This window comes from Protomyctophum bolini, assembly GCF_963924005.1.
Source record: "Protomyctophum bolini genome assembly, chromosome: 19".
In the NCBI taxonomy this organism is placed as follows: domain Eukaryota; kingdom Metazoa; phylum Chordata; class Actinopteri; order Myctophiformes; family Myctophidae; genus Protomyctophum; species Protomyctophum bolini.
Genome location: NC_137880.1, coordinates 10,691,989 through 10,715,324, shown reverse-complemented (window position 1 = coordinate 10,715,324; position 23,336 = coordinate 10,691,989). Strand labels below are relative to the sequence as shown.

Here is a 23,336-nt window from a genome sequence, read left to right as displayed (position 1 = left end):
AGTTATGCTTGTTCAAAGTGACACACACACACACACACACACACACACACACACACACACACACACACACACACACACACAGAAGAAGAAGAAGAAAAAAACACACCAATACAATAATGGACCAAAGGCCCTCCGGGCCTGGCCCCTCCAACAAGTAGAAGAGTGAAGAAAGCAAAAGGGGAAAGTTAGCCTGAGATACGGACAGAGGGGCGAGGAAGGAAGGCAACGGAAATCAAAGTCTGGCCACAATGCGGGTCATTGATCAAAGCCAGATTTGGGTCCAGGGTGTTGAGTCAGACGGAGCCGTGCAGAGTATATGACGTACTGCTGATCCACCACAGTTAAGAATAGCAGTCCACTGCTGGATAATAACCCCCAGGGGAAGGGATGCTCTCTCAGCTGTTTTGGGGTTATGGCAAAAAACTTCTATGCCTACGTTTGGCTTAGTTACATGATTGAAATCAATCCTGCAAGATAGTATAAAAAAAAGCCAAAATGCAAGTCGGTGTATAAAAACCGACCTTCACTCTTCTCAACTTTCCTCAGTTCAGGCCCACAACCACAACTACCAAACTGCTGTCTCTGAACCACGGTGGACACTGGTCCAAGAAGGACACACAAGAATTAGGGTCTGTGTTCAGAGAAAGCGTTTTATGAGCCGAGGGAGTGCTTTGGATATCATGTCCATAGCGGCTCACACGCATCGTTTAATGAACGACGCGTGCAACCGTCGCTGTGCTGTCATTTGTGTTAGTATAGCGCAAATAGCTTACAGGTAGCTGAAACAACGTAAACGTGCTGTAGACTGGTGACAACGATTAAATGTACGGTCGTAAGTTACCCGGTTGTCAGACACTACTGTAGCGCCAGGAGGATCAAAAGAGCAGCACAAAAGAGCAGCAGGATCTTTGAAACACGATGCTCGGCAGGCGGGAAAGAGGAGCGCAGCAGCGCGTCTTTAGCATAGACTGTCAGCTAAAATAATGCTTTCTGTGTAAAGTACCAAACACCCGCCTGATAGAGATGATTGTCTGTGCTTAGACAAAGAGCTGTCATTTTCTCAGCAGTCCTTGAGGAGGATATACAGTAACTTTGAAAACAAACCAAGTAGCTACTGAAATAAAGCAAAAAAAGAAAGCAATATATATACGTTGCACATGAAAAGATAGCAGTGCGAAAATGATGTACATTTTACAGCACTGTCTTGTTGCTGACATCAGCGGCAAATGGCAATTAATGAGAGTTTATGCTGAATCATTACCACACATCCATGACCTACAGTATATATATAATATGTGAAAATGGGTGGGAGCCAAGAATTGGAGAAAAAAAAAACACCAGCATTTTCATGTGAACCTTGATAGAAGCAGCGATATCAGAAGCTAAGTGGCAATTAATATTTTCTCGTACGGTCGTTTTCAGTAAAAAAAAAAAAAAAAGATAAAAAACTGACAGTAGAACACTCTTCACCCTTACTTTCACAAGCATGCCTTGCTTTCATGAAAATCTGGCATACAGTAATGCATTCCAATTCACATCACAAAAAACACAAGCTCACAATGTGATCTGCTACTTTGTTTTTGCTGCAGCAGATTAGAATTCATATTGACCGAAGATTACAATGCCTTTGTAAGTATGTTTATACAATGCTTTAGAGACGGGGCCTTTGAGGTACAGCATCACCTACAGTACAACCGTACTTCTCTCTCTGGGTCCTCGGGGACCACTTTGATTCCACTTTAGGATCTTTAAATATGAATTAGCCCACATTCAATTCACATTAGTCAACCCCCAGGGCCCACCCTCGATCCAGGTAGTTGTACTTTCAGATCTGACCCTGGAAACGATGTGAACATCGCTTATATAGCCAGAGGTAATAACAAATGAATGAAATATATATATTATCATTGTTTTTCGGCGCGGTCTGCTCTGGCGTGCGTTTGCACTGAGCCAATGAGAAGCGGTGTAATGTGCGCCTCTGGGGAGGTGTAACCACGGGGCCGGGGGAGGAGAGATGAGCCATAAGACATTATTAGAGTCCCTTAGGAGCTTCAGCGGCGGAGATTGGAATGCCTTTAGGAGCAGCGAGGGCATATTAGCTTATCTGAGAAGTGTGTGAGAAGGAGAGAGAGAGAGAGAGAGATGTGCACACATACAGAATTATACAGGGTCCTGGGTGACTATCATAGCACGCATACAAAATGACAGCCCCGCCAATGAGGGCAACACCAGCATGAGTACAGTAGTAATCTCATTATCCTGACACTGTGACTCGGCGTATAAGTGCTACGCAGAGACACCCTCGTGTCGACGCGTGCATGGTCATTTTGCACACAAGCGAGTGTATACTGTTGTGTGTTTGTATGAGTGTCTGTATGTCGGTGAACTGTGTGTTCCCGAAGTCATTCAATCTGCTTACACCACTACTGTGAATTTATGAACCGTTTGACATTAACAAACGGTGTGCGTTCGCTAAGATGCTCTTACACACAATGTGCTTTGCATACAGTACCTGTTATTTGACCTGCTTTTATTCCTGCAAATGCTGCCTCGGGTGTAACAAATAATGACACGCGCTTAACTGCTTTAAGAGGGGTAACCTTTTGTTAAATGAAGTTCTTTCCAGAGAGTAAAATTCAGGAAAAGCTTAACATGTGTGGCCAGCTAAGTGTTCATAAGCTCATTTTGGAGACAATATTATGAAGTAGGTGGATGGATTCTCTTTCAATGTAGGTATTTTATCCTTCAGTAATCCAACAACACCCAAAGGTTATTAGCCACAGATCACTTGCTTGCGAATTGGGGAAGCCAAATAAATAGGTAAAATTGAGAATCAATATGAGGGCAGTCGGGGCCGCTTGGCCTGCTTATCAGCTTTGGGTGTTGGATTAATTGTTTTGGAGAGAAACACTTACTGCAGGAATCACTGTCAACACAACTGCATTTCTCACCAACACCAACAAACTTTGTCTTTAGTGATTTAGCCACATATAACCCCCATTTTATACGTTGTTGTGTGTACGATGGTGTGAAAATAACATGTTGCATGTAGGGGTGGGTCCCGAAGCTCGGGACCAAGTACGTATGTACCGAAACGAACGTGCTTGGGTACCGGGTACCCATTACAATAATTCAATTTCGGTTCTCTCTATCGGTTCCCACACGCGGTCACACGCCATTTATTTATTTTCTACCCTTTTCATAGAAGCGCAAGCGGGAACAGAGATGATCTACAAGCCAACACCGCGTTGCATCAGCGACGTGTCGTGGGCTTGTGGCGTGCAGAGGCGGAGCTATCTCTCTGCATGGAGTTGTCGAGGAGTGTATAGAGACAGAGAGACGCGCGGTACAAAGAAGCATTGAAGCAACATAATTATTAAAGTTTATGGGAGGAAACTTTTAAGAGAGGGGACAGGAATATTGCGCCCTGCTGCCTGATCATGCATGTGCGCTGCACAGCATTGAATCAACGTCAACCCACCTCGAATGCGCGCCCGTGTGTGTGTGTTTGTGTGTGTGTGTGTGAGATATATCACGGCGTAGGGTCCAGAGGCCCAGTCAGTTTAGAGCTTGCAGTCTAACTGAGGTGGCGAAAAAAACAAGAAAAACAACAAAGGATATAGCCTACTCTGGCAGGCTGGCAGCCCATGTGCACGCAAACCACAGCATGCAAGCCGCCTTCGTTTTCAATGATCCCTCCGTTCGCACGTCGGCAAACCCCTTCTCACCTATCGGCCGGAGATGCGCTGCCCCCACCCGAGATTACAGATGCCAGGGTGAAACCATGGTTCAGAATATATTTGACAAGATAATATGACACTGCAGTACGTGCTATATTGTGCTCAACCAACAACAAACAGGCCGGCTTGAGACACCATAATTAATAGAGAGAATTCTGCTCTATTCCAATGGGAGAGACAGGAGGCTTTCCTAATCTCCTTCCTGATAGTCAGCATGCATCTTCTCCCACTGGCATCAGCTTGCTCACGTGTTTGCCCTCATTCACACTGGAGGTGTGTGTGTGGTGTGTGTGTGTGTGTGTGTGCGCGCGCGCACGTGTGTGCGTGCGTGCGCACGATTAAGAAAGTGTATTGGTACGTGTGTGTGATGTACAGTACAGGTATACATATCAAAGTACATGCTTAACACATGTGCCTTGTCAACTCAAGGGAATTATCGCACGCACTCACAAAGAGATTCTCCTTTGTCTCCTCGCCGTCAACTCTCGCAGGTAAACAATACATTGCACACACATCACACACCACGCGCCACACACAAACACGCGCCGTCTGTTCAAAGCTGCTGCTTCATGAATATGGGATGAGATTCCGCTTTTCACTGCTTTCTCCCCCAAGATCAGAGGAGTGCAGAGCTAGCGACGGTGGAGTCATTATGGAGCCGTGAGAGGAGAAGGAGGGTGACGGAGAGTTGCTCACCTCGTCGTAAGTATAACGATAGTCAGCCTTCTTTGATTTCAGGTCCCACAGGACCACGATGCCGGACTCGTATCCCAGTATGAGCTGCAGAGGAAGAGCGACAATGAGAGACAGTGTTGATTTGGACAGCACAATATAGTCATATAGTCTCTTGAGTTGTTTTCATTTAGTTCTTGTCACATTTTTTTGTCACCTGGCATGTTTTAGTGTTAGTTTAGTCGACTAAATATCACAAGATTTTAGTCGACTAGATATATACAGTTGATATAGTCGACTAAAATGTATTTTGGCGGGCCTTGATGCCGTCGTAATGGCTGATTAAAGTGACTTATACTGGATTTCTTGTCCACTAGTCCCTTCCTAACATTTTAGTCTGTAGTTGACTAGTAGAGTCAATTTCTCTGCCATCAACATGTAGCATGAAAGAGAGTCAGGTATGAACAAACTGAAACAACAGCCCTGTTGTTTCAGGATGCTGTAGTCCCTTCTTAATATGTTATTTCCTGGCATGTGTATGCTTTGTTTCAGACACTATAGAGTGGTGCCCGTTGGCCACTGGCCTACTTGGAACGATGCAAGTTGGAAATGAATGCCCCACCCAGTTATTATGTCTGTGTCCCTTTTATGCCCATATATGGAGTTCTTTGTCAGGCATGATGGTCAGTCATGTGTTGATTCTGGACAGACCGGCTATCCAACGGATTCGACACCGGGCACTGCACTCCCTGTGGGTGTGCGGAACGCCTGTGTCGAATTTGAAGTCGGTGGGGCCAATGGTTCTCGAGTTACGTTGATTACATACGTACGTGCACACGTACGTACGTACACATACGCACAGGCATTTATAGATGGATATATATGTAGAGAGGCAAGTAAAACCAAGGGCAGAAAGAGGGGAAAGAAATGTGAGACAAGACGGGGTGAACAAGTGAGACTAATCTTTATTTTTTATTTTTTATTTCACCGTGTCAATCTGAATTGGCTCTTTCTGAGACGCACACAGAAAGAGGAAGATCAAATGACGTTTCAATATGTTCAAAGGTTACTCAGGCGGAACATCAATAGGAAATTGCCCTAGATTATAACAGATATAGACATAAATAGAGGATGATGACTAAAGCTAAAGGACCAAGAAGCATAAGAATAGAACATAGAGGCGAGACACTTGGTGTGTGCTTTCTGCAGTGGTGTAGTACTGTACTACTAAGGTACTTTTACTTTACTAAAGTATTTCCAATTTTCAATACTTTTTACGTCAAATATTGTACATTTATTCCACTACAATTATATGAAAACGTACTAGTTACTTTCTATTATTGCAAGAGTAGTACTTTCTTCAAGTAAAGCTTGAATTCCGGACCTATACAATTGCAGTATTGATACTTTTTACTTATATATTTGAGTAGCCTATACTTTTTCCACCACTGGCTTTCTGAAGCCAAAGTGAGGCCGAGCAAAGATGGGGCTGCCCTGATTAACACGTGTCAAACAGCTGCAGGTTTGATGAGACTGGTATGACTACACTATATATTATATGCATTACAACTGTGAATTGATCCAGCGTCGTGTGTGTGTGTGTGTGTGTGTGTGTGTGTGTGTGTGTGTGTGTGTGTGTGTGTGTGTGTGTGTGTGTGTGTGTGTGAATGTCCAGAGGACAGCCATTACTCACCTTCCCTTCGTCCATGGGGTTATCACTTATATGGACCACAGGTCCAGGGTGGGCCTTGGAGGACCTGATATAGGAGAGAGATAGAGAGAGAGAGAGAGAGAGAGAGAGAGAGAGAGAGAGAGAGAGACACAGAGAGAGAGATTCAATGCAAAATCTCTTTCTGTACAGGCAACAATAATTTACAAACGGAAATCAAATTATGTTAAATCCGCCGTGGCTTTGTCGAGTGTCGACAAAGGAGGGGAAAGGAACTGGTTGGAATAACGTGTCCAACCCAGAGTAATCTAGTGAGAGAGTGGCGACACTATAGCGTTGACTCCCATTGTAACATTGGAATGCGAAAGTGCTCATTCTCTCTCAATGGGATAGTTCCAATGTTTGGAACTATGGCCCATAGGCACCCTGCTTTGCGGCGAGATCAAAGCGTGTCGCTACTCTCCTACTCTACACTCTGGTCCAACCCCCCCGTCAGGTGAAAAGAAGCTGCTTGGACTCCTCGTGCATGAGCATGAGGTCAGTCCGTTATTCTCCCCAGGTTGGCAGAGAGAGTCTAGCACCCTTACATTAGATCATTGACACTGGGAGAAAAAAATCGTAGAGAAAAAAATATATATATATACCGGTATATAAAAAATGAAAATGAAAACGAAAATATTGGTTAATATATGGAAATCACACATGGCTTCATTGGGATCACAGAGACACACATGTGGAGTGTGAGTGGGGTTAAGAGTATACTGCATGTGGAGAAGGTCCTCCGGGGAGGACAGAGGTGCCACGCAACCAACCCACTGAACCCAGACACTAAAAGGCTGTTTAAAGACACGATTCCACTGCCACGCATGATAGATGGCACTGTCAACTACACAGTCGCAAGGGGTGTGTGTGCGTGCGTTCGTGTGTGCGTGCCCATGTGTGTGTACCCTTGTGTCTGCATGCATTTGCATGTCTGAATGGAAAGTCGGAAAAAAACCTTGTCTGCCTTCCGCTTTGCATCACTTGCAGAATACCTCCAGATTACCTTCCAGATGCATCCATCTCCCCCCACCACCACCACCACCACCACACACACACACAGACCCTTCTCCCTGGCAAGCGGCAACAGGATCTTCCTAAGTTCCTACCCTCTAGTTTGACCTACAACGACTAATGTAGCCCACAGACTGACGAGAAGCATCACATCACAGAATGCCTATCAGTCAGGAAAGCTTAGAAGGATTGATGATAAGGATAGACACATCCCAATCATTAAGCCCAGAAGCCCTTAATGATTGGAACAAGATTCCAGCTGCAGCAAAGAACAAACACAATCAGATAATTGTTGTTGGCCATTCACTCTTATTGTATGACAGATAAAAAGGTCTACAAACCACTCTTGGCATGTAAACAAATAGAATTTGTTCTCAACGGACCTCCCCTGGACAAGGTAAAAAATAAATTGCAAACAATGCACATTCTGGAGATGCATTAAAAAAAAAACAAGCCATGACACTTTTTGGGACATTACAGTCTGTTATTACCCTTGACGGAAGTTATCTAGCATAACAAAAATACATATATGTCTCTTAAATATCTTAAATTGTAAAGGAAACAATGCTCCTGGGGTGTATTAGCATTAGAAGCCAAGCCGTTCATGACTGGCCTGGCAGACACCTGTACTCTGAGGTGTTAGCATTATGTTTTGCTTTAGCTATTGAAAAATAGCAGATCTACAAGCTCATAGCGCGCCACCGAGTGGCACGCTACGAGCTTGTAGGTCTGCTATTTTTGAAAAATCGAAGAACGACTGACATAGAAACATAGCTTTTTCAGAGAACTGTCAGGATGTAGAAGACATTTTTAGAATCTGATCTCAGGTCAGAATGATTCAGTTTTCTTTGGGTTGCCAGTTCTGTGGGGTGCTGCTGGAGGTGATTGGCTGGTCAAGGAAAGGTGGACCAGCTGCTTCGGGTCTGCTTATAATGAGAAGCTGATGGGGAAACTGGATGGCACTATGCTCCTTCTGCACTACGAGAAGGCCAGGGGGCAGTAAAGGGGATTATTATTAGTCTGAATGTGATATTTCAGTTGTACTGTATTTTTCCACAAGTTAATATTAGTTCAGTCAGACAACTCACGAATAGATTTAACCAATATGTATTATAGAATGAGAATACAAGTGTGCATATAATATTTTATCTTGGCGTTCGGCTCTGCTACATTTTTCTCCCTGCTCGGCACAATCAAACACCATCATGAAACATTAAGAGCAGGGAGATAGATATACAATAAAACCCCCCCATGGGGAACATAAATAACAGAGCCCACCGGTGGTGCTGGGGTGGCGGTGGGAGCAAACATCACAAAACACCAACCAGGAACCATAAGCAGAAGCAAGGCATGCAGGGAGAGCATGTAGTCTAGTGAGCTTAAGTAGCCCGTCCAATTGGTCAGCTGACCGCCACATCAGCCAATGACATGTGGGCCTTGCACACACTGAATACACCCACACAGTAATGCAGCATATTAACCCCTTGAGTATATGAATGCACGGCATGAACCCCCTCGAGTATATCTGACTGAACTATAACTCCGCAAGCTATACGTATCATTTTGGGTGATATTGACGTCACAGTGGGGCCAGATAATGCTTTTAGCTCCACTCATCTGACCTGTTGACCTTCAACAACGTTGCCCAAGAAATGGGACAGCTTCTAATGTTGCAAGAGCAAAGGTTTGACATTAACCACCGATATTACATTCTACCACCCTTCACTACTACATCTGCCTCCTCCCTGACCTTGCCTCTGTTTATCGTTTATTATTTTGCCGTTCCTGGATATTTTTGGATTACTGACCCCTTGCCCGCTTTTCTGACTACGAGACTGCAAACTATAATTCTTTTTAATAGAATCTGCTTAAACTGTTCAACTGTGTCTGGGTCCGCTATTGAGTCCTACTGAGTCTGAGAAGCTGATTCTAATGAGCTTAGAAGTATTTGGCAGATTGACCTGAATACTATAGGGTTCTTTGACAGGCAAAGGGAATGTATTTTAGACTGTTCACTCCTCCTCTATAATGTGGAATGCTTGGACTTATACAATGTAAAATCCTCCACAGAGAACACCACATGAATGCTAGGTTTGCTCAAATATGAATGATGCATATAGCACTGCAGAGTAATACTTTGGCTACATGCTGTTGTCAGTCCCAAGCGATGAATACTGAGCTCAAATATTGTAATTCTATTAGAAGGCCCTCAATGTATTCACCTGTGTTATTGAATAATAATGACGAATATCTGCCTAATTCCCCTCTACAGTGTTATTAAATTGCCTGATTCTGAATAAATGTTAGTTTGCTGGCAAGAATTTGCAGTCAGTACTCTTATGGCTTCATCAAGCTTATTATGAATGTCTGCTGAGTCAATGGGCAGAAATATAATATATAAAGTCATCTCTTATGGCTTCATCAAGCTTATTATGAATGTCTGCTGAGTCAATGGGCAGAAATATAATATATAAAGTCATCTCTTATGGCTTCATCAAGCTTATTATGAATGTCTGCTGAGTCAATGGGCAGAAATATTATATATAAAGTCATCTGCCAACATCAAAGATGACAGCCAAACAATGTTATCTAATGCTACTGGAATGCAGATGGCCATAGTTGAAGGAATTACCTTAGACCAAATTAATGTATACAAGATTACTATGAAAACCTGCAAAACCTGTTAGTCCGTCTGTCGTTCCGTCCGTCACACCACCATAATGGCCGTCGGTCCCTCGTGACACGTCACGCCATATGGCTGTCTCCATATATGAAGATCATGACACTGACCTTATCAAACCTTAAAGATCTGCATATATGGAGCCGGCCAGCAACTCTACATCTGACCTCAAACCCTTAGATCTCCATATATGGAGCTGACCTGTTCTGACATTCCATATGTTGATTGCGTCCACAGGTCGCATTTACTATGGAATCGTGCATTTCCCGTCAGTGTGTTCTTCGGTTGGTTGGTTTAGTACCCTCACTAAAAACGCCGGGACAACGCTCCACACGTCCAAAACTGTTCTCCCTTCTGGCTCCAAAACTGTGGAATGCACTTCCCATTGCAGTCAGAACTGCAGCATCACTCCGAGTCCCAATCTTCCGCCGTAGTCTGAAAACCCACCTTTTCAGACTCCATCATGGCCCATAGCACTTACCCTATACCCCATTAGATAGCATTTCTGTAGACTTAGATATAGCATTTGATACAGACTTATAGCATGTTATGTAGACAGCACTATAATTGCATTTTATGTAGTCATAGACATAGTATATTATATGTATAGTTTCATTAGATAGATATTCCACTGTTACGTTCTTAGCTTACGCATGTTTCATGATAAATGCTTTTTATGTGATGTATTCCCATGCTTTTTTGTTCTTGCTTAATGTAAATCGCTCTGGATTAAGAGCGTCTGCTAAATGCCTAAATTGTGAATGGGTTACAGTAGCACACTTCTTTGTTTTATTCCCTCACCTCCAGTCACATTTATGGGTGTGAGTGTAGAAGGACAAGGATATAGAGAGGGAAAGGATGAAAGGAATCGTCTATACTCTCCTACAGCAGTTGGGTCTCAACCTTTTCTGCATTGAAAATCTATAAGCATTCGCGGCCACATTTGGCTGCCGTGTATAAGCGGCCAGACGGGTGGGTCACGTGCATTTTCAGAGCATTTTCATTTTCATCAGTCGATTTTGTTCAACGTGCTTTGATTTCCCACTTATATAATTTTAATGAATCAATCGATTGTGTTCCCGGCTTGGATCAATATACTTTAATTTCCTACTCATCACACCGAGAACTATTTTTTTTTTTAAACGTTTTTATTTATTTATTTATTTGATTGTTTATATTATGAATACAACAATACAATTATTTGGGCAGCCCACCAGTGTTGGGTGGGCTGGTGACAGTGGCTCTCAAACGTTTTAGCATGTGACCGAACCAGAAATGAGACATTCGCCCGGGAAGCGCTCATATAGCGCGTCGCTTTGCAAGCTTGTACAAATGAGCTATTGTCACTACTTCTTAATTATGATTGTTTTAATGTATGGAATTTCTTAGGTTTGTTTTATATAAAATGTATAGCCTACAATTATTTTACATTCATTGTAATAAAAAAAAATTATCATCGTACATCATCCTACATCATCTCATTCTGGCCAATCACAATTGTTGTTGTTTGTGTCACACAATGTTTGCGCTCCCACAAAAGCTCAAACATGTCCATTCATTGTCAATGTTTGTGTAGGACAAAGTTTGTGCACATGCACACACCAAAAGCTGGCCATAGGAGGGGCTAGCGACACGCAAAAATGTTATTCATACTCAAGTCGTGACACGGAAAAACCATCTGTGTGTGACCCACACGTGGGTCCCGACCCGCTGTTTGGGGGAAGCAGTGTATTTGAAGGTAGCTCCTATGGGCGGTCAGTCAGTCAGTCAGTCAGTCAGTCAGTCAGTCAGTCAGTTGTCTCTATATATAGCCTGTTAGAGCTGGAGCCTTATTATCTAAGCTCTGCTGCAGCTGGAACTGTTGATTTATCTAATCCCCCTTCACCGGCTGTCTCTCAGTTAACAGGATGCTAGGTGCCTCACACACACACACACACACACACACACACACACACACACACGCAAAAACAGTATCTATTCGGCTATCCATCTATGTATATTGACACAGACATGTACGCGGCCCATTGATCTACAGTATAACTGGAAAGGTGTTCTCCGTAGATGATAAATCACACTTTCTTCTGCTTGTCATTGCGTTAATGACAAAACACTCGCGCACACTTTCCTCATAGCCCGAATAGTGTTGATTGTTTGTCTTGTCTCATTTCGTTCATTGGTATAGCCTGGCTATATTATGCTTTGGTTGCTCGTTAGAAGCACCTTAAAAATAAAACCGTGTTGGAAAAGTACTCACATGTTTCGCTTAAGGAAAAGTATCAATACTGCAATATAGAAATACTCCGTTATAAGTCCAGAATTCAAAATGTACTTGAGGAAAAGTACAAAAGTATTGCCATTAAAAAGTAATTAAAGTACCAAAAGTAAAACTACTCATTATGCAGAATGTCCCGTTTCAAGTTCTCAAATGTATAACAATCTTTTGAAAATAGCAGATCTACAAGCTCACAATGTGTCGCATCGCAACACTTAATGCATATATTTTTTTAAATTACTCAAAATCTACAAAGTAACTATTAACTAAACTTTCAAATAATTGTAGTGGAGTAAAAGTACAATATTAAGTAAAAGCGTACTGGAAATTGGAAATACTCAAGAAAAGTAAAAATACCGCAAAATTGCCGCGCTTAAGTAAATGTACTTGGTTGCTTTCCACCACTGCAAACTCCACACAAACATTCAGAATGGGAAAGAGTCATCTCCATGGCAACTGAGAAGAGGCTGGGCAGAGTGCAGCTATAGGCTCCCAAAATGAGCCTATTATGCTTCCATTCACAAACAAATACACACGCACGGTGCACACACAAAACAACAGCTCCTTAATTCTTTCTCTGCTAAGTACGAATATGTTCGTACCCCCCAGCTATGGGACGTTATCTGCTAAGTATGAACATGTTTGTACCCCCCCTGTTTACGCCATATATGCTAGGCAACGCCACCGTCACCCCAGGCACCAGGATTTATGCACACAGCCCCCATTTACCTCAAGTCAAAGGAGGATTTTCAATGCCTCATAACTCTGCATCTAGGTTCGGATGTCATTTGTGATTTTGTCTCGCCTATCGCTCCCGACAAAAGGTAAACAGCGTGAGCTAATGCTAATGATAGCCGATCCTTACAATGGTGGTCTCCAGGCTGGTAACGCGGAAATAATAGGGAAATAAGCCTGGAAAGGATTACCTACACTCTGCTGCCACCTAGCGTGGCAATAGTAGAGTGTATTTGCTAAATGTGCTCGTGTAAGAATTAACCTATGCCCACTAAAGACTCAGCATTTTGCAGAGACAATCAAAATGGTTATGTGTATAGCCTATGTGGTTGTGTTGAGTTCCCAGTGTTGGAAAACGTACCCACATTTTTGAGGGGCGCTAGCCCGTCCTATGTCCAGCTTTGAGGGTGTGTGTGTAAACACAAACATTGTCCTAACACAAACATTAAATGCCATTGAAATCGAATGGCCATTTGTGAGTGTTTGTGTGAACACAAACATTGAAGACTTGAGGAGAAGTGAGGATGCAAATTGTGATTGGCCGGAATGAGATGATGTACGATGACGTACGATGATGAGAGCACCCCTCTCTTCACACGCGTGTGATTTCTTTTCTACTTAAAAGTATCAATACTGCAACATATAAATAACTCGGTTACAATTAAAGTACACATACGTACCTCAGTACAGTCCTTGAGTACATTACACACTTTACACCACTGTGAGTTCCTCCCTGTATTGTGTATACAGACATACAGTACAGTATGTACACGGATATACCAATAAACACAATCTGTAGCGTATTCATTTCAACAATTATTTTCTCATGAAAACACCTGACCCGCTGTGTGCAGCACAAGAGCGCTTTGTCAAATCTAGTAATGGAGGAAAATCCTTTTGTAGAAGTAATTGATATCCAGACAACAAAGCATAAAGTCAGCGGTTCTCAACCTGTTCTGGAACTCATAAGCGTCCGCGTGCGTTATAATCAATCTATCAATCAATCAATCAATCAATCAATCAATCAATCAATCAATCCATTGAATGTGTTCTGGGTTGGATCGATGGAACCGACTTAGTATAATTTGCTATTTATCGGTTTGCTATATATCAAGGTTTTTAAGAAAAAACATGCCATGTCATTTTTGTTTTAGCCTACATAATCTTTTATTTTAAATCACACTTGTGTGAAGTGAGGGGCACAATATGTATTTATATTGGCCATATGTCGTCATTTACGGCCCTAAACAAAAGTCCATAGACGATTTACATCATTATTTCTCTAAACCCCATTGACTTGGCTGCCATATGACGTCATCTTAAAAAGCCATGCATGGGCCGTGGCTCAGCGGTCCAGGCACCTTGGCTGGTAATCCAGTCTGGCAGTGTGCCGCGGGTTCGACTCCCGATCCCGACGGCCTTTACTGCATGTAATTTCTCCCCCATCTCTCTCCCCATTTCCTGTCAGCCTACTCTCTGTCCCTCCATAAAAAAATATAAAATAAAGGCGAAAGCCACAAAAAAATAACATGTAAAAAGCCATGCATGTCATACTATCTTTAGAATCTCAGACAGTGTTTGGCAATGATTCATTGCCTCACATCGATTACAATATTCTCAAGGCCCACGGCCTGAGAATCACTGGTATATACATACTGTACAGTATATACACAGTTCCATACAGTACAGTACAGTATAGTATATGCACGCACGCACGCTCACACAATGTTCCAGGGTGTACTTGATGGTGTACTTGACAGCATCTTTACAGCACATGGACACACCCCACGGCTAGCCTTCACCTTGCTCAAGGAGACAGACACACACACACAGATATACATACAGTACATCAATATAAACATGTGCACTGTGCCTGCACACGCGTTGTGCGCACACACACACACACACACACACACACACACACACACACACACACACACACACACACAGGGACATGTCCCTAAATAATATTGAATTAAAATATATCAAAAGCTATTTTTGGAATCTGCCACTTGAGTCAAAGGTGACTTGATTGATTGACAAAAGGGGCCTGTAAGTAAGCTCAAACTCACAATGCAATATTTTGTTTTCAACAGTGTGGCTGTGCACAAATGTCTGTATAGCATTACAAATTAAATACAAAAAACCCCCCCTAACTATTAGATTTCTCCCCCTCTATTTCCTATTCCAAGTGCATTTGTCCCATATGTAATGCCAGGGCCGCTATATAAAAGTGTGGGCACCCCTGATCTATATAAACATAGACACACATACATACACATTACAAACGCATACACAGTGACAGCCCAAGCATTAGCTTCCACATTCAGTCAACGCACCGGAACGCACACACACACACACACACACACACACACACGCACACACACGTGCGCGGTGAAGCTCAGCACAGTTGGTGTCACCGCGGGCAACCCAGTCTCAGCTCTGAGGCAGCTGAGTAGCAGTCACCATGACGATGTCACCCAGCAACACAACTTCAACAACACCCCTAGCAACACGCCAATACCACAGGTGTTCTCGTGTCACGCCAAGTGGATTGTGTGTGTGTGTGTGTGTGTGTGTGTGTGTGTTTGTTTTAAGTGTCCACAGTAGCAGTGGTGTGAATGAACGCTTTCGTTTCGCTGAAAAAGTTTCCGATCGACAAGCTCACAACGCGATGTGTCTCGTGCCGCTGTGAGCTTTGTCGATCTGTTATTTTCCCGTCGAAATGAAAGTCTTTGTTTTGGCGTCGCTGCCGGTGTGTCACGCGTGACCCTGACGAGTGTTATGGCTGCTGAAGACTGACTGAGAGTCCCCTTGAGAGTTCAGATTGGACCAAAAAAAAAGCAGGTTCCAGCCAGTTTTAGTCACAGTCTCTTGAATAGTTTTCATTTAGGTTTCAGTCACATTTTAGTCACCTGGAATGTTTTAGTGTTTTAGTCTCGTTTTAGTCGACTAAATGTCACAAGATTTCAGTCGACTAAATCTACAGTTAATTTAGTCGAACAAAATGTGTTTTGGCGGGGCCTTGATGCCGTCGTAATGACTGATTTTTACACCCCCAAAACATCCACTGCAGTGTCAGCCGAAAGCCCTGAGGCCTGTATCTGTGGTATGCAGGACACGTGCATACAGTATATATGTGAACGCACGCACACACACACACACACCTGTCCCATCATGACAATGCACAAATGTGTATTCACGCTGGCCTGGGGATACTGTGTTAAATGGGAGAGGGTGGGGAGAGGCAGGAGAGAGAGAGAGAGAGAGAGAAAGAGAGAGAGAGAGAGAGAGAGAGAGAGAGAGAGAGAGAGAGAGAGAGAGAACAGCAGTGCCTTTTAGGCAAACCCGTTCACATGAACTACACAGTACAGTATGTGTCATAATGTGTGCTAACATTAACATTTCAACATTCCTCCACTTGCCCCACTTCTCACTACTGCTCTGTGGCCAGCAAACATACAGTACATTAGCTCAAAACACACACACACACATGCATGCGCACACACATGCATGCATGCACGACCGCACACACACACACACACACACACACACACACGCACACACACGCGTCTAGTACTCGTGAAGAGACCATCGCCATCTTTCCATAGACTGAAGTGTACATTCAAACCCTAAACGGCAGCAATGCGTCTAACCTCGACGACACTTACGCTACCATAAACCCAAAGCTATTGTGAAGTCATTATAACCTAGCCTTGGACCACCAGCACTGGGTCAGAGATATAGGCTGCTTTCCAGTCCAATCTGCCACTGCAAAAGAAAATGGCCCATCGGCAGTGTGATATTGTATGGCCACGCAAGGCTATATGTCAGAGAATTCCTTTATGGATTTCGGACATTAACTTATGTATCTCGGAGAGCCATGGACACTTGAATTCTGTGTACTTCTCCTTCATGCAAAATGTTAAAGGGTGTAACCCATTCGGGACGGGAACCTCTTTTGGTGTTTTAAGCATTATGTAATACTTTAGCTATTGAAAAATAATTTAATTTTTTTTTTAATATTTTTATATATATTCTCAAATCTTTGCTTCTGGGGGGTCCCTGGAAGAACAGATTTTCCGATGGCGGTCCGCAGCAAAGAAACAAAGAACAAAGAACAAAGAAAAGTTTTTCAGAAAACTGCTAACATAAAACCCACAGATATTACCCGGCCGTATCACACCACATTGTTCAATAAAGAGGCATTTCAATCGCTTCCGTTTCATTGAGCCACGTCTGTGCAAGAAGTTGTGGCGAAGCAGGTGTTGAGCCTCGATGTAAACGAGGAAATACAGCGAAGTTATTTAAGGCACAGACAGTATTAAAGGTTATGAGGACGGTATACGGTCGGGTAACATCTGTGGCACTTTACAGTATACTATTTTAAATATGCTCACATGAATTCGATGCTATCCTGCTGAGTGTCAAGTGAGACATCACAGAAAACACCTTTCTTATGCTTATGGACCGATAAGAACAAATTAAGTACTTTCTAAATATTGCATCGTCCGTTTCGGACCAATATGATATACAGTAATAGGACCACAATTTAACCCATTCTGGGACGGGAACCCCCTTTTGGCGTTTTAACTAAGCATTTCATTTATATATTCTAAAGTATACAGTATGTTATACTTTAGCTATTGAAAAATAGCAGATCTACAAGCTCCTACGAGCTTGTAGGTCGGCTGTTTGGTGGTTCATAACAGCCACGAGAGACATTTTCTCAACATTTATAGCGTTTTTCGTTTCCAATCAATCTGGCCGTGGCCCCCACTTTGAAAAACCCCCACCTTAGACATCGCTGTCGTTCCTCAGGGCCACCATAAGGTGCGTTTCCCCCCCTCATTCGTCACCCTATCTGTGGGTAAACCATCTTCCACTGGCCTTCCATGACACGGCCTTACTGCCCGGAGCACCAGGTAGTACACTGCGCTCCCTTCCATTACAGTAGGCTAGATATTTTTAGTTTGTGTGTGTGAGCGCGTTCATTAATCTTTCCGGTACAGTGGCTCGGGAACTGAGGTGTGTGAGTCACGCGAACGCGCTGTACTGTGCTGTGCTGTGCTGTGCGCTATGCTCCGACCAAGCCCGAGCCAGCGCTGCCCGGAGGCCACTGCTACAGTGCATGGTTTGTCCCTACATAGCAGGGCCCCAGGGACACAGAATGGAATACACAGTAGTTAGTTTAACTCTGGAAGTGTAACAGAAATGAAGAAGTGCCAAGTAGCCAGCACACAAATACATGTCCTTTGAAGGCCTATCCTATCGGGTCGAAACGTCTGTCCATATATGAGAGGTAAATAAACCAGGTGAGGTGAAAAAGGACATGCATTGTGTGCTGGCTATACTTCTTCATTTCTGTTACATTATTGAGCCGTGCTGGCCTTTTTGCTTTTTTGCAGATATTTTCTCTCAGTTTAACTCTGAAAGTGTCCTTTAACCCCTTTTGGTTTACGTTTGCACACTTTCAGATTTATAAATTGGTAAAATAATACTGAGGATTTAACCGTGTAGAATAGACAGGAATGGGGTCATTCATACTGTCGCTTAGTGTTGTAGTTTCTAACTGAAGCGAGTCCAAGTCGAGACCACATTCTTTACATTAATAATCTTACAGTGTTAATGTGAATTGGCTCCTCATAATATGGGTATAATGGGGGCACGGTGGCACAGTCGGTAGTGCTGTCGCCTCACAGCTATAGAACGCCTTTGGTTCGATTCCCGCTGGGGACGCTGTGGGCGCGTTCTCTCCTCCACGTCATCAGTGCCCATATACCCGAGGCGGGGCTGGCGAAAGGGCCTTTCTGTGTGGAGTGTGCATGTTCATGCTCTGTGTGTGTGTGTGTGTGTGTGTGTGTGTGTGTGTGTGTGTGTGTCCGTGTGTGGGGGAAGAGTCCCCCACACACCAAATCAAGTCCAAGTCAAATTAAGACAGAGACCGAGACGAGAGAGACTAGTGTAAATGAAAATGTGGACTGGAGACCGGACTGGAGACGAGTAGGACTGGAGTACTACAGCACTACTGTCGTTTGTTTGTTCCAATGAACGGGGTGGCTTGACTGGGGGCTGTTGACACTAAGCATATTCAGGGAGGTTTAACAGGTGCAGTGGGTTCTTTAAAGAATGAAATACGCTGTAAGTCTATATAGAGCACATTAGCATGCAGCGTATTGTTCTGTGAAGCAAACCCTAGCCGTGACTGCATCAGTATTGTGTAGGTGTGCTTCAAATAATTCGTGCAAATTGCTGTTTCACAGAACTGAATCAACTGTCAATTTACACAGTAGCAATGTTAATAGACACACACACACACACACACACACACACACACACACACACACACACACACACACACACACACTCGTATACTCTCAAGAGTTCAATTGACACAGAGTGTTTGACTGTACAAGCCGGGACGCAGGTGAGGCGTTCCGACTGTGTGTGAGAGAGGAAGTGATTGGGGGAAATAAGTGGAACGGTCTCATGTTGAATTACTCACACTGCTCCTCCAGGCTCCACACTCCACACTCCAGTATGCTGTTCTCCACTGCAATACAACCTTCTGCGGAATCCTGAGTTGGAGCATGTGCGTGCGTGTGTGTGCGCGTGTGTGTGTGTGCGTCCGTACGTAGAATAGCATGCAACTGAAGTGGTGTGTGAAATAATGGGTCCTATTGTTAACCATTGTCTGAGCCCACCCACTTAACCGTCTACTTCTGATGATGACAGCATCAAGAGCAACATGGCAAGATACTAGGGTACACACATCATCCCCTCTGCTGGCCAGCGGGGATGCATGAGACAGCCAGGGAGAAAGGAAAGATGGAGGAAGGGAGAAGGAGATGGAGACCTCGGGACTCCATCAAAGAAAGACACATTTATGTACATGGATTAACAAGAGCTCATGCGTATGTGAGTGCAGTCGGTGCACCCACGCACGCACGCACGCACACACACACACACAACGCTTCTGTAGCTGATGCAAGAATCGATTCCAACTACAACAGCCAGCTGTATAAGAAACAATTTGGTTCAGAGCTAATGTGTGACTGTTTTAGCGCGGGCCTGGACAAATAAGATATGGAAAACCCATTTCCACACATACGCAACCTGCATATCTACAATATGGAGGATGACAGCGGGACCAAAACACTACCGTCGTCTGGGGTGTGGGGGGAGAGAGAGAGGGAGAGAGGGAGAGAGAGAGAGAGAGAGAGAGAGAGAGAGAGGGGTTGAACCGGTGCAGATATTTTCCCCCGACTAATATTGAACCAGTTCAGAGTGTTTCCACTGGAAATGAATTGGTGCCGAAATCAGAACCTTAAAAGTTGATTCGGAACTGGAACCGAAAAATGGCCGCCATGCAGTTCCGTGAAAGTTCTTTTGGTGGAAAGGGAAAGAGAGAGACAGTGACATATAGAGAGAGAGAGAGGAGAGAGAGAGAGAGAGAGAGAGAGAGAGAGAGAGAGAGAGAGAGAGAGAGAGAGAGAGAGAGAGCGAGAGAGAGAGAGAGAGACAGTGAGATAGAGGGGGATAGATGGGCAGGGGGCTTAAAGGGGTGGATAATGACTTGAGCATCTTTGAGACTCGAGTATCTCTGAGACTCGAGAGGAACTAGGAGAGAAGAGCAATATAGGAGATAGGATTTGAGCATGGAGGTAACGAGTGCTATACGACACTCAACGGGGGCCCAGCAGGCTGTTTCGAGCACAAGGCCTCTTCTCCAGACTAAAATAGACCACACTTTATAGTCTGGAGAAGAGCCTTGTGCGCTCCAAGCGCCGCACAGATAAGTCTGGTGCAATAAAAGAAATAAGCATCTGTCACATTGGAGCCCTCAGTGTGCGAGCGTTTCATTTTGTTCTTTCTCTAGTATAGGCAAAGAGCAACCATATATATATATACTCTTTCTGGGACTGCCTCTCCGTTCCCCACTTCTCTCGTGTGCCGCCACTATTTCCCCGCATCCCTTTTCTTGTCCTTCCACTTTAGCTTTAACCCATTCTGACCTGAGATCAGATTCATACGAGGTTTCCACTAGGACACACACTGGTCTAATTAACCCATTCTGACCTGAGATCAGATTCTAAAAATGTCAGTCGCTCTTCGATTTTTCAAAAATAGCAGACCTACAAGCTCGTAGCGCGCCACTCGGTGGCGCGCTATGAGCTTGTAGATCTGCTATTTTTCAATAGCTAAAGCATAACATGATGCTAACACCAAAATGGGTTCCCGGTCAGAATGGATTAAGTGGAAGGCTCTCTCTATGCCTTCCCTGGTATATACCTGCATTTACTTGCTGTCATCACCCTGCATCATTTTTATCACTACTCCTCGGTGCATGCGGGTTTCTCCTCCGGGGCAAAGAAAGAAAAAAGCCTGCTCTCTGTCATTCTGTTCTCTTCAACCCTCTGCTCCTTTCCTCCTTTTTATTCCTCACAGAGACTTTCTCCCTTCCCTGGGCTCCCTTCCTCTCACGCACGCACGCACTCTCTCTCTCTCTCTCTCTCTCTCTCTCTCTCAGTTTTCGATATCCTCCAGCCCTGTCAAGACCAGACGTCTGTGTGTACCGTACACTGATCTCGGCAGACACCTGCGCACACGCACACACACACACACACACACACACACACACACACACACACACACACACACACACACACACAGCCGTGGGATAGAGTGCAGCAAAATGCTCCAGTGAATAATTTAAGTCGCGGCGGTCGGTATAGGGCACCAAAACGGAGGCCGTCAAACTCCTGACACATCCGAAGCCAAACGGCCCGGTGTCTCCAGAGACAGTCTCCCTCGGTATACCTGCAGGAGTCAAGACGCTGTGCGGACGGAGAGAGAAAGTGTTGAACCGACTGATGATTCTTCTCTTAATCTCATTAGCTTTCAACTACAGTACAATGGCCGCCCGTGACACGTATATATAGCGTTATGATTCACCGTCACAAATCGCTCTCGTCCCCTCGCAAATGCTCCGTGAGACGAGTCTACAAGATCTTGTGCTCTGTGCCGCAAAGAGGTGGTCTCAAGAAAAGGACAAATATTGGTGGGGGGGGGGGTTGTCACTCCATGAATCATTTTGAGCCATTTAGCCGACAGCTCTAATCCGAAGCGGCGATGCCTATGCGGGCAGACACACTGTTGTCGGGGATTAAATCTGCGTGACCTTTTCCGTTATTATGTCATATTCAGAGCCCGGGTAATATGATGTAAGACCAAGATGGCTTCAAAGTTCAAACGCATGCTGGGGAATGAAGGATCCATCCACATTGCACGGGAGGGAGGGAATGGACAATTACAGTACGTATATACAACACAGCTGGAATACCCTCACAGCCCTTTTGGAGAACAATAGCCACGAATGCGAAGCACTGTATACTGTACCGCGCGCGGGGGGGGGGGGTTTTAGCGTGGGTGTTGTTGACGGGTGGGCTGCGTTGCGACGGCGAGGCAAACACTCACAGTTCGATGGCTTTGTTCCACATGATGACGTAGCCTGAGAGCGTGAACGACTCCACGTTGACGATGTGGATGTTCCCCCGTTCGGTGCCGATGTACAGCCACTTGCTCTGGAAGGGCACGTGGCAGAACGTTATCCTGGAGAGAGAGAGAGAGAGACAGAGAGAGACACAGAGAGAGACAGAGAGAGAGAGAGAGAGACAGAGAGAGAGCGAGAGAGGATAACTGGGTTAGCCCATTTAGAGTTAAAAACATTCACTTTGAAAGAATACTGATTGAAAGATTTGCGCCACATTTTTACGATTTTTCAAAAATAGCAGACCTACAAGCTCGTAGCACGCCACTCGGTGGCGCGCTATGAGCTTGTAGATCTGCTATTTTTCAATAGCTAAATTATAACATAATAGTTTAAAACACCAAAAGGGGTTCCCACCCAAAATGGGTTCGACTACTATAGAGGCACGGCTGGAGGAAATGGACTCAAAAAGTGTGCGAGAAAAGGAGATATGGGGGGGAATTAACTTCAGTGCACTGTGCACGGAATAAATGCATTCGCCATGTATCCGAAGGAAGTCTGATCCAATCACTTTTAGATTTCTCCAGTTTAATCCTGAGTTTAAGTTTTGTTGTGTTCAAGATCTTATTATAGGCATGTTTAAGCCTCCAGGAAAATCCGTGTTGAGGTTTTTAATCCACTGTTTTTCATTAAAACGTCTTTGTCCTACTGTCCAGTTGGGATTGTGTTGAAGTCCAGCGCATGAAATGTTGCACAAATCTAGTGGTTGTCTTTTTGGCATTGTTAATATTGCATCTGTGTTGTCCCAGCCTAGTACCTATTGTTTTACCCGTTTCTCCGACATATTGTAAACCACATTTTTCACATGTGATTAAGTAAATGCAGTTGCTGGTTCTGGCTGTTATTTGTTGTTAAATCTCTAACACGCGTTTTGTGGTTCTATTTTTTACTAATGGTTTGGGTTTGAAGTATTCTGGTCCCTGGCGTGCTGGTGTGTTGATTTATTTTAGCTTGCTGTAATAGGG

General features: G+C 44.1%; 1 protein-coding gene across 4 annotated transcripts in view; it reads right to left on the bottom strand.

Moving 5' to 3' along the window:
• stxbp5a (syntaxin binding protein 5a (tomosyn)) overlaps positions 1–23,336 on the bottom strand; it is a gene marked incomplete at both ends in the record, with an annotated part of 135,966 nt that overhangs the window by 37,880 nt on the left and 74,750 nt on the right. For all 4 annotated transcript variants that reach the window (XM_080790842.1, XM_080790843.1, XM_080790844.1 and 1 more), the window contains 3 exons: positions 4,437–4,520; positions 6,106–6,169; positions 22,299–22,433. In XM_080790842.1, coding sequence (XP_080646968.1) covers positions 4,437–4,520; positions 6,106–6,169; positions 22,299–22,433 — 283 coding nt within the window. The remainder of the gene's footprint in view (positions 1–4,436; positions 4,521–6,105; positions 6,170–22,298; positions 22,434–23,336) is intronic.